General features: G+C 36.5%; 3 protein-coding genes across 5 annotated transcripts; 2 read left to right on the top strand and 1 right to left on the bottom strand.

Moving 5' to 3' along the window:
• Positions 1-75: 75 nt before the first annotated feature.
• On the top strand, positions 76-838 carry LOC121988877. The gene has a single exon (XM_042542575.1). It carries the CDS (start codon positions 110-112, stop codon positions 737-739), a length of 630 nt encoding a protein of 209 aa, XP_042398509.1. The 5' UTR covers positions 76-109; the 3' UTR covers positions 740-838.
• Positions 833-1760, bottom strand: LOC121988878 (CASP-like protein 1B1). Its single transcript, XM_042542576.1, has 3 exons — positions 1460-1760; positions 1274-1385; positions 833-1172 (listed from the first exon to the last, which is right to left on the bottom strand). Exons 1-3 carry the CDS (start codon positions 1711-1713, stop codon positions 939-941), a joined length of 600 nt encoding a protein of 199 aa, XP_042398510.1. The 5' UTR covers positions 1714-1760; the 3' UTR covers positions 833-938.
• Positions 1761-2815: 1055 nt separating this feature from the next.
• On the top strand, positions 2816-12047 carry LOC121988880 (endoplasmic reticulum-Golgi intermediate compartment protein 3-like). Of its 3 annotated transcripts, none has more exons than XM_042542579.1 (12): positions 2816-2919; positions 3339-3431; positions 3594-3676; positions 6277-6352; positions 6429-6496; positions 9543-9627; positions 10267-10388; positions 10486-10569; positions 11038-11184; positions 11330-11438; positions 11521-11640; positions 11788-12047. In XM_042542579.1, the coding sequence occupies exons 2-12, from the start codon at positions 3350-3352 to the stop codon at positions 11877-11879; spliced, it is 1068 nt and encodes a 355-aa protein (XP_042398513.1). In that variant the 5' UTR covers positions 2816-2919; positions 3339-3349; the 3' UTR covers positions 11880-12047. The 3 variants fall into 3 exon arrangements, with proteins under 3 accessions (XP_042398513.1, XP_042398514.1, XP_042398512.1); XM_042542580.1 differs by having other exon boundaries at positions 2880-2914; XM_042542578.1 differs by lacking the exons at positions 2816-2919; positions 3339-3431; positions 3594-3676 and adding an exon at positions 4860-5921.
• Positions 12048-12362: the final 315 nt, after the last annotated feature.

A 12362-nucleotide genomic window follows, 5' to 3' on the forward strand; every position in this document is an offset into this window, starting at 1 on the left:
ATGTCGTAAGCCACAAATATTTTTTTTAATATTATTATATTTATCTAGTTGTTGGTGGCTTCTTATCGTGACCACCACCGTAAGCAAAGCGAAGAGCATCGACAGTGTGATGGAGAAGCAATCTAGGCCGCTAATCGTGGCGATGAAGGGCCACCCAGGCACCGGAAAATCCACCCTCGCCGCTGCCCTCGCCGCCTCCCTCTCTTGCCCCCTCCTCGACAAGGACGACGTCCGCGACTGCACCCTTTCCCTGCAACACGCCCTAGCCGCCACCTCCTCCTCCTCCGCCGCCGCCGCCTCCCTGCTCAACGATCTCTCCTACTCTGTCCTCTGGCAAATGGCCGCCACCCAGCTCCGCCTCGGCCTCTCCGTCGTCATCGACTCACCGCTCTCCCGTCGGGCCCATCTTGACCATCTCATCGATCTGGCCCACAGCGGCGACTCCTCCGTCGGCGCCGCTGGGCTCGTCGTCATCGAGTGCCGGCCTTCGGACGCCGACGAGTGGCGCCGCCGGGTAGAGGCTAGGGGAGCCGCAGCCACCGAGGCGGCGGGCGGCGGTGGGGAGGGATGGCATAAGCCGGCGACGTGGGAACAGCTGCAGGAGCTGTTGGAGGGCTACCAGGGGTGTACGGACTACGACGTCGGCCGCGTGCCGAGGCTCGTCGTCGACACCACCTCGCCGGAGACAGGATTCAAGGAAACGGTGGCAAGGGTGCTCGAGTTCATAAACCTCTTTTAGCCAAACAAGTCGAGAGGTACTCAAACTTGTAATCTCCGATGAACAAATTGATTATTCCAGAAAAAAAAAATCGAAAAGATTAAGATGAACAAATTAACTTTTTAACATTCAATTAAATCTTAATTAAAATTTAGTTTTTACGAAACGCTTACACACGACAACAAATACATGCCCATAATTTTCTTCGACGATCGAGGGTCTAATTGTTGCTTGCCACACTCTTACACATCAAACTAATGGCGGTGAAAGCATTCATGACCAAGAGCAGCACAGCTCCGATGAAGGCAGCAACAAGAGCCACCCCTCCACGAATACAAAAGGCCTCGAATCTGTCGCAGATTGGATTCCACCGCGCGTACTTGTTCCCATTCTTCCCCAACTCCGCCATGGAGGCTGCAGCTGCTGCTCCAGTCGCTACCAAAGCAAACACCGCCTGCTCAAACATCACAATTAAACAAATTAATTAAAAGAGCTCTCTCCACGCACAGTCCACAGCGACGACAGAAGTTTTTCAGGCCTAATATATATATTTACCATGTCTGAAAGATGCACCAGTACATCACGTCCTCTGTTCTTTAAGTATGGCCCGAGCAGCATCGCCAGTAGGTTATACAAGCTCGCTATCGCATTAACAATCACAAAGTATCTGAGACAGAGCCAAATGTCAAAGTGAAACACTGTAATGGATCTCAAATCCGGATGCTAGAGAAGAATGCTCACACGAAGGCAGGTGTTTGTTGAAATGCCGCGGTGAAGGACTGGAGGATGGGCTTGGTGCCCACCACGGCCACTGTCACTGTTATCGTCTCCTTGTTGAATGCCATGAGCCCTGCAGCCGTGGAGGTGGCTACGAGAGCTGCCAATCTCAGTGAGATTAGTAACTGAGCCGCCATTTTCGATTTGAGCAGACGGCTCAGTGTGGTCTCCCTCTCTGTTTGCTTCCCGTTCTCATCTGCCATTGCCTTATCCGCCATTGCTAGAGAGGAAGAGATTTGGTTGTTGGAATTGTGAAGAGAAGTGTCCACGTTAAATAGGTGAAGTTGCTTGGTTGAAGTAAAGGAAGTTAAGGGTTGTTAGCACGCTTATTGAAACAGAGCAGATCATGGTGAAGCTGATCGGCACAAGTAAACAAGTTAAGGATTGTTAGCACGCTTGATTAAAGCAGAGCAGATCATGATTTCTTATGGGTTTAAATCAACTTCATGTTCCTGCCTGCTTCCTGCATTTTCACACCAAACTTAGTTATTATGTATGAGTATGCAAAATCGAACCGATTAAATAAATCAAAGATTTTTTTTTTAAAAATAAATCACCAAATCTATTAAATTTTTAATAAAAACTACTTATGAAATATCGATTAATCTAGTTTTACCGAATTAACCGAATTCATTTGGAGAGTCTAGCATCCACTGTTGCGGAGCCTATTTTCAAGCATCAATACAACTTTATGCTGATTTTTAAAAATTAGCACAATAATTAATTTTACAAAACCTTAATTTGGTTTAGTCAAACTTTTTTTTTACATATATATAGATGTATATATATTTAATTAATTATCTTACTAACAATTTATAAAGTTATAATTATATATGAATTCTATTTAAATTTTTATATAAATAAAAATTATTAATGTATCATTATTATTATTTAAAATTCATTTTTTAAGTAAGAGAAAACATAAGAGACGATTTACAATTAAAGGAATATATTTACATTCTAATTTATTTTAAATAAACATACCTACAGTAAAATTAATTTTAAAATAAACAACTTAGGAATACAGAAGATTTTTTTGCCCTGACAAATAGAAAAGAATGTTATTTTTGTGAACATCACATAAATTTTCCGTTGACCATTAGTTAACGATCAATTTAAGATAGCAATTAAAAGAAAAAAAAAATTCAATTGTTACCTTTTTTTTCTTTTGCATTGTCTTTTTTGCAATTTGACCGAAGTTAACCTTGGGACCCACCAGTCGCGCCATTTTGGCGTTGAAGGTACGATAGTGGGTATCCTCTTTGCGTTGGTGAACGACGAAATTGCCAAAATTGGCCCGTACGCCGTAGAAATATACGGATTTCTATTTTTATGCATATTTTCTCTTCCATCCTACAAATCCCTCTCGGTTCGACGTCGTCGCCGGCGGGCCTCCTCGTAGGCTCGTAACCTTTCGCGGTGATGTACGCCATTCTGTAGTTAAATGGATTCATGATTTAATTGTTGATTTATTCTTCCCGTCAAGAAATTGATAGCTGTCTTTTGCCTGTCGCGGTGTTGTATTGTTCTCAATCCGTAACCTTTTCTTCTTGTTTCTAATTTGATGAAAAAGTTCAGTAGATTGAGGGAAATCGCTAGAAAAAGACTTCCTTTGTGCTTTTGTCTTGATTAACTTCTTGCAATTTCATACACGCTTTATTCAGTATGGATTTTTTTATTATTATTTATTTATTTTATAATAAAAGGATTTAGCAAATCAGTCTTAGGTTTGTGCAATTTTCTATTTGTTATTTGGTGTTTTGTTGAAAAATATGACGAGAGTTGAAGTTATGCTTAGACTTGTATTACGTTGAAGACTTAATAATTCTAGTTCTGTGTATAGAAGCCTGAAAGATGGGTTTGAAGCTCCAATCGTTGAGTGCATTTCCTCGTGCTGAACAGCACCTTCTAGAAAAAACAAGATCTGGAGCTGTTGGTATGCTTTCTTTATGTATTACTAATTTTTGAGGTTGTACAATAGAAATTATCATAGATTCTTCATCGCCATTATTACCTGTTTTAGATGGTTGCTTCCATAGACTAGTTTCATTTTGCACCCTCATCTTCTTTATGGATTCTCTTGTCTTTTCTTTTGCAGTTTCTATCATTGGCCTCATTGCAATTGCAACCTTGTTTACCCATGAACTTAAGTATTATCTTACTACTTATACTGTACATGAGGTATGTAAACACGTTTTGTAGTTCTTATTTAGTAGTCTAGTGTTGGTTTGCAATTTTTAATTTAAAAGTTTTAAAATATCCCTTGAATGTTCATCACATTACATGTGTTACACATGTCTTCACTTGTCAAAGCTACTTGGCTATCTTCAAGGACTAATCTTTGTTATTTTGCTATCTTATCACTGGAAAAATTGTTCCTTAAATGAGTGATCTATCCTGGCTACGATCAGTAATAATATATAGGTCAGGATGGAACGCTACTCAGGACCAATGCTTACCTCTTGCTATCATCAACCATCTCCAATACCAAGTGCTATTTTTTTTTTGGGCAATTTCAGGGAAACTGGAATGGGAAATCATAGAAGTGTGATCTGTTCTTCATGATCTCATGCTCTTGATTTTACTTATGAAATATAGTTTTATCCACCATTTAACTGGAATTTTCAATACAAGCTTTATTTTTATTTACAAAAAATCATCTTCTTTCTCTCTTAGATTTTATCTTTTTTTTGCGAAGTATGTATTTACTTGGAGGACTTCTGTAAATTGCCATATTGTGTTAGATGTATTCTTCCATATAGTCCCTTTTAAATATATACAAAACATTGAATTCTTTATTAAAACTTAGAGTCCTTCCAAATGGGTCCTTACAAGCCCCAAAAATTATAATGGAGGCATATCCTATCTAAGATTTTGCAGATGCATATTAGATGTTTTAATTATTCAAGGTGCAGATGCAACCTATGGTATTTAGATGGTGTACAATGACAAATTTCTTAAGGTACATTTGATTTGTGTGTTTTCTATTTTTTTTTTTTTGAAAAATGTGTATTTTAAAAAATGATATTTGATTTATATTTTTTATATTTATTTTATAAAAAAATAAATAGCATTTTTTAAAAAATATGTATTTTTTAGAAAATAAAAATAAAAAATACATAAACCAAACACACTCTTAATTTTTAGAGATATTTTTGTCCGACTCAGGGTTGAAAGGAGTTAATTTGGATAAATAATTAGCAAGGTTACAGGTGTGTGCCTTTTGCTGGCCTAGCAAGATTAATAGACATAATAAATGTGTATAAAAGTTAAATTACAGTGGTTCTACACTCTCTGGCAGATCTAGTGAATGATCTCTCACTCAGACTTGACATACTCGGGGAGTGGGGGTGGGGTTAGGGGAGGGGTTGTGCCGTTGTAGGCAGGTGGACCCGATCCGATCTTCCTGGTCGGCAGCAACGCCGGCACTGAAACCATGTTGAATTCCGTGTAACAACGAAGGGGTCGAGTCCCTAATGATGTTAGATCCCACTCCCCAGCAACCAGGGGGGGGTGGGGTGAGATCTTTGTCGGCGTTGGGGCTTCTGGTGGTTGCAATGGATGATGAGCTGGCTAATACATGGACGGTGATTTTGACGACAGCTTCAAGCTCTAAGCTTGGCGTCCTCTTCATCCTCTATGGCAATGACAGAGACAGCTCTATGGCATGGAGGAGAGTTCCGTGTGCAAAGGTTTGAAGTTTGGTGTTCCTTTAAGGCAACTAGAGAGACAAGCTTTGTGGGATGGAGGAGATCCTGTGCAGAGGTGAGTAGTTTGACCTTAATCTAAGGCAGTGAGACTGTGAGAGTGATGAGGCATTGTGGGATGCAGGAGAACCCATGCAGAGGTGAGAAGTTTTGTGTTGATAGATTGTGGAAGGTGATATCAACGGAAGAAAAAGAAGAAAATGGGCCAATACATGACAGTGGTGGTGGGTCTGAGGAGGGGATTTCTAGTGGAGTTGTTGATAAAGAGATTTAGTGAGTAGATGGATGCGGGTGCTGGTTCAAGACTGGGCAAGCAAAGGTCTCGTAGTGATTAGGGTCAATGGTTGTGCAGAGCTTGGTTTGATATTGACACAAGAGATAGGAGATAGGTAACAGAATCTTCAGTGAATTTGAAGTTAAGGCTGATTGTGGGCGAAAACAAAGGTTGGGGCAGTTGTTGGGGAAACATCGATGTGGGTCTCAGCAGCCTATGGTGTAGGATGAAGGCTCCAGTGCACTAGATGGATAGAAGCTCCATGATATCAATTAATAGTGGTGTTCTGGGGAAGATTGTTTTTAGTAGTGATAGAATTAGTCTGGATTGGAGCGAGTTTTTAAACTGTCAACCGATATGGCTTGCTATGTATGATGTGTTTATATGGAAGCAAAGAGGAGGCGGAGGCTCTTGGCAAATGTTGTTTGATGTCTTGTCTCTCTACGTAAGCATTGTTGCTCTTGTTTTGTATTTTGAAAGGAACTTTTTACCCTTCTTAAGTCATATCTTATAGTTACCTAGATTGTATTGTGTTTGGATTGTTAGTTTTTTAGTTATTCTTCAACATAGTGCGACTTGATCACTTTTCAGGTATGTATTTCAAACCTTTAATATTAATGTTATATATAGTCACAAATCTTTTTTTGCCATTCTATCTTATTTTATAAATAAAACTAAGCTATATGTTTTCTTTCTTTTACTCCATTATCAAAACATTCAGCTACTGTCCTGCAATGACATACTAGGTTCATTGTGTATCTTAAACCAAAGTTTTCCATCTATAACATGATATTTTGCAGATGTCTGTTGATGTAAAGAGAGGAGAAACTCTTCCAATTCATATAAATATGACATTCCCTTCATTACCTTGTGATGGTGAGTTTTGCTTTTGAAACCCTCTAAACGTCTTAAGAAGACTTGTTATTTAAAGAAGCTTTCTCAATCATGGCAGTCTTAAGTGTGGATGCAGTAGACATGTCTGGCAAGCATGAGGTTGACGTCCATGCAAACATGTGGAAGGTGAGATCATTTTTCTTTCTCACGCATTTTTTAATATGTTCTCTGAGATTGCTTGGTTTTTGTTAAATGGCTTTTTTTGTGTTCTCACCACTAGAACTTGGATTGTGCTATAAGCTTTTTCATTCTTAATTATCTGCACCTTTCTTGGACAATCTTTAAAAGTTCTGTTTTCCTAGCTCAAGCTAAACATAAGATTGCAAAATTCATTCTTCATTAATAATTGAAGTTGAATTAGTAGTCAGAATACATAGTTCAAGTTTTAGCTTAATCTAAAGTAGCTATTGCCTAATGGACATTTTGAATTAAGGTGTCATCAATGAAATCATATGCTTATATGGGTTGGAATTGAACTTATGGAACAAAACTATAATGGGCAGCCCATTGCATGAGGTTTCCACCAATGGAAGGTTCCAAACAATGGGAGATCTAAGCTTAGGCACAGTAGGACACATGCCTACTAAAGAAAATTTGAGTGTATCCTCCACTGTCCACCTCATCTCCTACTCTCCATTTTGGGCACTAGTGAGTGTGGAGACAACCACGCCACTTCTTGGCAGCATCACGAATGTCTCTCCACCCTGTGTCATTCCTCTCTAATACTCGACCATATCGTTGAACTTTTTCTCATATTTATTAATAAAAATTTGAACAATTAATTTGATTGTCACACATACATGGAAGTACGGGCTAAGATTCAGTATAATTGCATATTTGCATGCTGCTACAACAACTATAAACCTCCATGAGTGAAACAAGATTCTACAAACTTGGTTTCTGCTTTTAAGTTACCTGGGTTAGAAATTAAAATAAATATTATAACTCAACATATTGGTATATATATATATATATCATGTTGATATTTTTTGTTATATTTATTTAGTGCCCTATCTGGAAAAGAAATCTTTCTGTCATTGGATGCTATAGACAATTCCTTGTTTGACGGCCTTTCTGGCTTGCATTACTATGGAATTATGGTTTTGTAATATTGTTGTGAGAGAAAGGAAAACAAGAGATTTTAGCCAAATAAAATGTATTAAAGATGAATGTAATAGGGTGTTAGTAAACGATGGAGAAATAAAAGAGTGGTGGAAGAGGTACTTTCATCAACTTTTTAATGAAAGTTTAGATGACCAACTTAACTTAGGTAATTTAAGTAGGCCAAATGAGCATAGAAATTTTAATTTTTATTGTAGAATTCAAACTTCAGAAGTAAAACAAACTTTAAATGAGATGCACAATGGAAAAGTCGTTGGACCATATGATATTCCGATAGAGGTATGGAAGTGTTTAAGGAAACAAGATATTGAATGGCTTACAAAATTATTTAACATGATATTAAAAACGAAAAAAAATACCTGATCAACGGCTAGTTCCCTTATATAAGAACAAGGGAGACGTACAAAATTGTGCAAACTATAGGGGTATTAAACTAATGAGTCATACTATGAAACTTTAGGAAAAAGTAATAGAAAAAATATTAAGGAAGGAGACCACGGTGACAGAAAATCAATTTGGGTTCATGCCTGGAAGGTCGACAATAGAAGCTATACATTTTCTTAGACAATTAATTGAAAAATATCGAGAGCAAAAATAAAATCTACACATGGTATTCATTGACTTAGAAAAAACTTATGATAGAGTCTCAAGAGAAATTATATGGAGAATTTTAGAAAAGAGGTGTTAACGTAACATATATTGAACTAATTAAGGATATATATGAGGATGTAACGACCAGATTAAAGACTTCAAGCGGAGTAACTGAAGTATTTCCAATAAAGATGGGGTTACATCAAGGATCAACTCTAAATTCCTATCTTTTTACACTAATTATGGACGAGCTCACTGCACACATTCAAGACATAGTACCGTGATGCATGTTGTTTGCAGATGATATTATTTTGGTAGATGAAACACGTGAAGGAGTAAATGTTAAAATAGAATCTTGGAGGGAAACACTAGAAGGGAAAGGTTTTAAGCTTTGTAGATTAAAGACGGAATATATGGAATTGAAGTTTAGCAATATTAGAAGTAATGGAATAATTGTTAAGATAGGAGAGGACGAGTTGCCCGGAACCGAGAGATTTAAATATTTAGGATCATTTTTGCGAAACGATGGAGGGATTGAGAGAGATGCCTTACATAGAATACAAGCAGGATGAGTGAAATGGAGGGGAGCGTCGAGTGCTTTATGTGACCGTAAAGTACCTCTTAAACTCAAAAGTAAGTTATATAAAACCGTAGTTAGACTTGCTATGTTATATAGAGCTGAATGTTGGGATATGAATCAAGCACATGAGCAGAAGATGAGAGTTGCAGAGATGAGGATGTTAAGATGAATGTGTGGACATACGAGGATGGACAAAATAAGGAATGAGAGCATTAGAGAGAAAGTTTTGCATCTATTGAGGAAAAACTCCGAGAGATACGTTTAAGATGGTACGGACATGTACTTAGACGACCAATAAATGCTCCAGTTAGGGGATGTGAAATTATGATAAACATGCATATCAAATAAGGAAGAGGAAGACCAAAAAAGACTTGGTTAGCAACAATAAAACAAGATAAAATTTATTTAAATATAGATGATGATATAAAAGGAGATAGAGCTCAATGGCGTAAAAGGATTGATACAGCCGACCCCACCTAGTGGGAAAAGGCTTGGTTGTTGTTGTTGTTGTAATATTGTTGTGTTGATATGGAAGAATAGTGTGTCCTAATTTTAATTTTCAGTTGTAAGGAGTTTGGCTTATTAAATTCTTCTTTTTCTTCTTAAATTAATCCCTTCTCCATTGTGTATAGTTGATGAGGCACAAGATTAAGTTATTTAAGGTGTTATATAAGGTTAAATATTTATTTTTTTGATATTGTAATGAATGCTAGGCAGCTAGTTATTTGCAAAGCTTTTCATGGTTAGATAATTAACATAAAAGTTGATCATCTAGGATTCCTTATATTTTTACTGATTTTGGAATATAGCTGAAATATTATTAAAGTTGCTTCAAATTAAGATCATTGCATATCTAAGGATCTTATCCTTTAATTGAAGCTTCGTGTGGATCCTGAGGGTCTAATTATTGGCACCCAGTATTTGACTGATCTTGTCGAAAAAGAACACTCGGATCACAAGCATGGTAAGTACTCATATCACTTTTACCAATTAAAGTATAGCGTTACATTTATTTATGCATGCTGCAACAATATAAGTGAATATTTGAAGACTGTTAACTGCAAATGTGTTGGCATGTTTTCCTCCAGCTAAAGCCAGAAATGCGAACAAATTTATCCTAATATGAGATTCATTGCTTATGTTGTGCATGTCATATTGTTGCTACTAATAAATAACTTTGGTTTAATTAACATTCTTATTATTCAACTGGTAGAAATTTCGTTGTTAAGTTTCAATTTGTTGTGGGATAGGTTGCTTTTTTTTTTCCTTCTTACACTTCCACGGTCTAAATTTTCGTTTTGAGGGAATAGCATTAATGTTTCCTTTTGAAATTTTTTAAGAATTCCAGCATTATGCTTATTTGAACAAAGGATTAATTTTTTCTTTGATTACTAAGATATCCATCATTAAACCTAAATGGCTAAAAAGGTCTCATACTGAACAATCAACAGATAAATTTGACCTGCCTCAAATCGTGATTGCAAAGGTTCCAGTTTGTGTACTCACATGCTTGTTTACAGTAGTTGTGCACATGGTTATTTTTTTCTACTTGCTGTTTATAAAACTAAAACTGATATTCACTGGAAAACATTGTTTTGATTAGGTGAGAACAAAGAACATAATGAAGGTTCCTCTGAAAGGAAAGATGAACAGAGTTTGAATTCACAAGATGAAGCGATGATTAAAAGAGTTATGAATGCAATGGAAAGGAGTGAAGGATGCCGAGTATCAATCTGATGCCTTTTTTGATTCCATCATCATCATCATTTGTTTACAGTTTCATTAGTACTGTTTCTAACATATTGCTTCTTTACTAACACAGGTGTTTGGGAATTTAGATGTCCAAAGGGTCGCTGGTAACTTCCATATATCAGTTCATGGATTAAACAGAAATGCTGCTCAACAGGTGATTTCTTTTTTCTAACGGTGAATACCTCACTAATCCTATGTACAAATTCTACTTATATATTTTATAATCAACGTAAATATACTTGATTCCAAAGATTTTCTCACCCTGAATCTATCATTGAGTAGCCTTATTTAGAGTAAATCTTTGTAATATCCAAGGAAACATTTTTTAAAAAATTTCATTTACAGTCTTTGCTATAGATCATCTTTTGTTGATCAGATGGTTTCATTTAAATTCATATTTTTCATAAATTGAATGGCAGGTCATCTTTTATATTTTACCTTACAACTTGTAAACTGTCGTAATCTACTCTGATGATTTGCCTGTAGTAAAAGGACTTGTTTAATGTTTTTTTTTATCTTTTGTTCGTTAGTCTGTATGATCATATTGATCCTATCCTGTTTATTCTGTTCATTCTGGACTCACACTCTGATGATATCTAATCTAATTGTTTTTTCTGTAAAGATTTTTAGTCGAGGCAACAATGTGAATGTCAGTCATGTCATTCATGATTTCTCATTTGGTCCAAAGTACCCCGGGATACACAATCCACTTGATGGAACTACTAGGATCCTACTCGATACAAGCGGCAGTGTCAAGTATTTCGTCAAGGTGAATTGCGATTTTTGTCTCGAGTTAAAGTTAATTTGGCAGTTTCGTTTCCTTTATAAATTCCTGTTTCAGATATTAATCACTAAAATGGAAATGAACAATGGCATCCATTAGAAATTCAGATCTAATATTTCTTTTGATGCAGATTGTTCCGACCGAATATAGGTATCTTTCAAAAAAAGTAATGCCTACGAATCAATTTTCCGTCACTGAGTATTATGTTCAAACGAAGGAGCACCAACGGACTTGGCCAGGTGGGCATACCAATTATTGACATGTCAGTTCCTATTCCAAAGATTTATAGTTCATTATTTAACATCATTTCCTGTGATGTAGCTGTTTTCTTCTTCTATGATCTTTCACCTATCACCGTGACGATAAAGGAAGAGACTCACAGTTTTCTGCATTTCATTGCTCGTCTTTGTGCAGTACTTGGTGGTACATTTGCTTTGACAGGTAAATTATGTGAATATACTTGGTCGTGCATTTGCTTCGAGTAACCTTAAATACACATTGAAGTACAACATTTGGCCTCCATCGCAATCTAATTTTTCTGCTGTTGGATGATGACAATAATAACTCGCTTTCTCCATGCTTCTCCAGGAATGTTGGATAGGTGGATCTACAGAATCGTTGCGGCATTCACAAAATCGAGGACCGGAAACAAACGGAGACAGGGAAAAACAGCTGATTGACAAAAAAAAAATCCAGGACCAAAATGGATATCAGGTCCATACTTGTTAAAATTTATCACTTGTATGGTCGATTGGGGTTTTGGTGGCATATTTGTTGGTATTTTTTAACCGGGAACTCAATATGCAGACTAAGATCGATATTATTAGTAAAAACTCAGAATTCTGAGAGATTTAATCTTGTTTTGATTTGGACATTAATTCTCCTCTGATTAATTGGCTATATGATTAATTGGTCGCGGTTTAAAATCATTTTATTTTATAAATATATTAAGAAAAATGATATATATAATGGAAAAAAATCTAGAAAAATTTAGGGATAGACGTATAAACTAAAAAAACGAAAATGATAGTGTCATAAATTTATATGTCTATCCTTTAACTTTTCTCTATCATTACTCATATATCAATTCATAATTCATATTAAGACACTTTAAAAAAACCCCGTTTAGTCATAACTTGGATTGTGTTATTGAATTGCATCGA

The sequence above is a fragment of the Zingiber officinale genome, chromosome 6B (assembly GCF_018446385.1).
Source record: "Zingiber officinale cultivar Zhangliang chromosome 6B, Zo_v1.1, whole genome shotgun sequence".
Taxonomy (NCBI): Eukaryota; Viridiplantae; Streptophyta; class Magnoliopsida; order Zingiberales; family Zingiberaceae; genus Zingiber; species Zingiber officinale.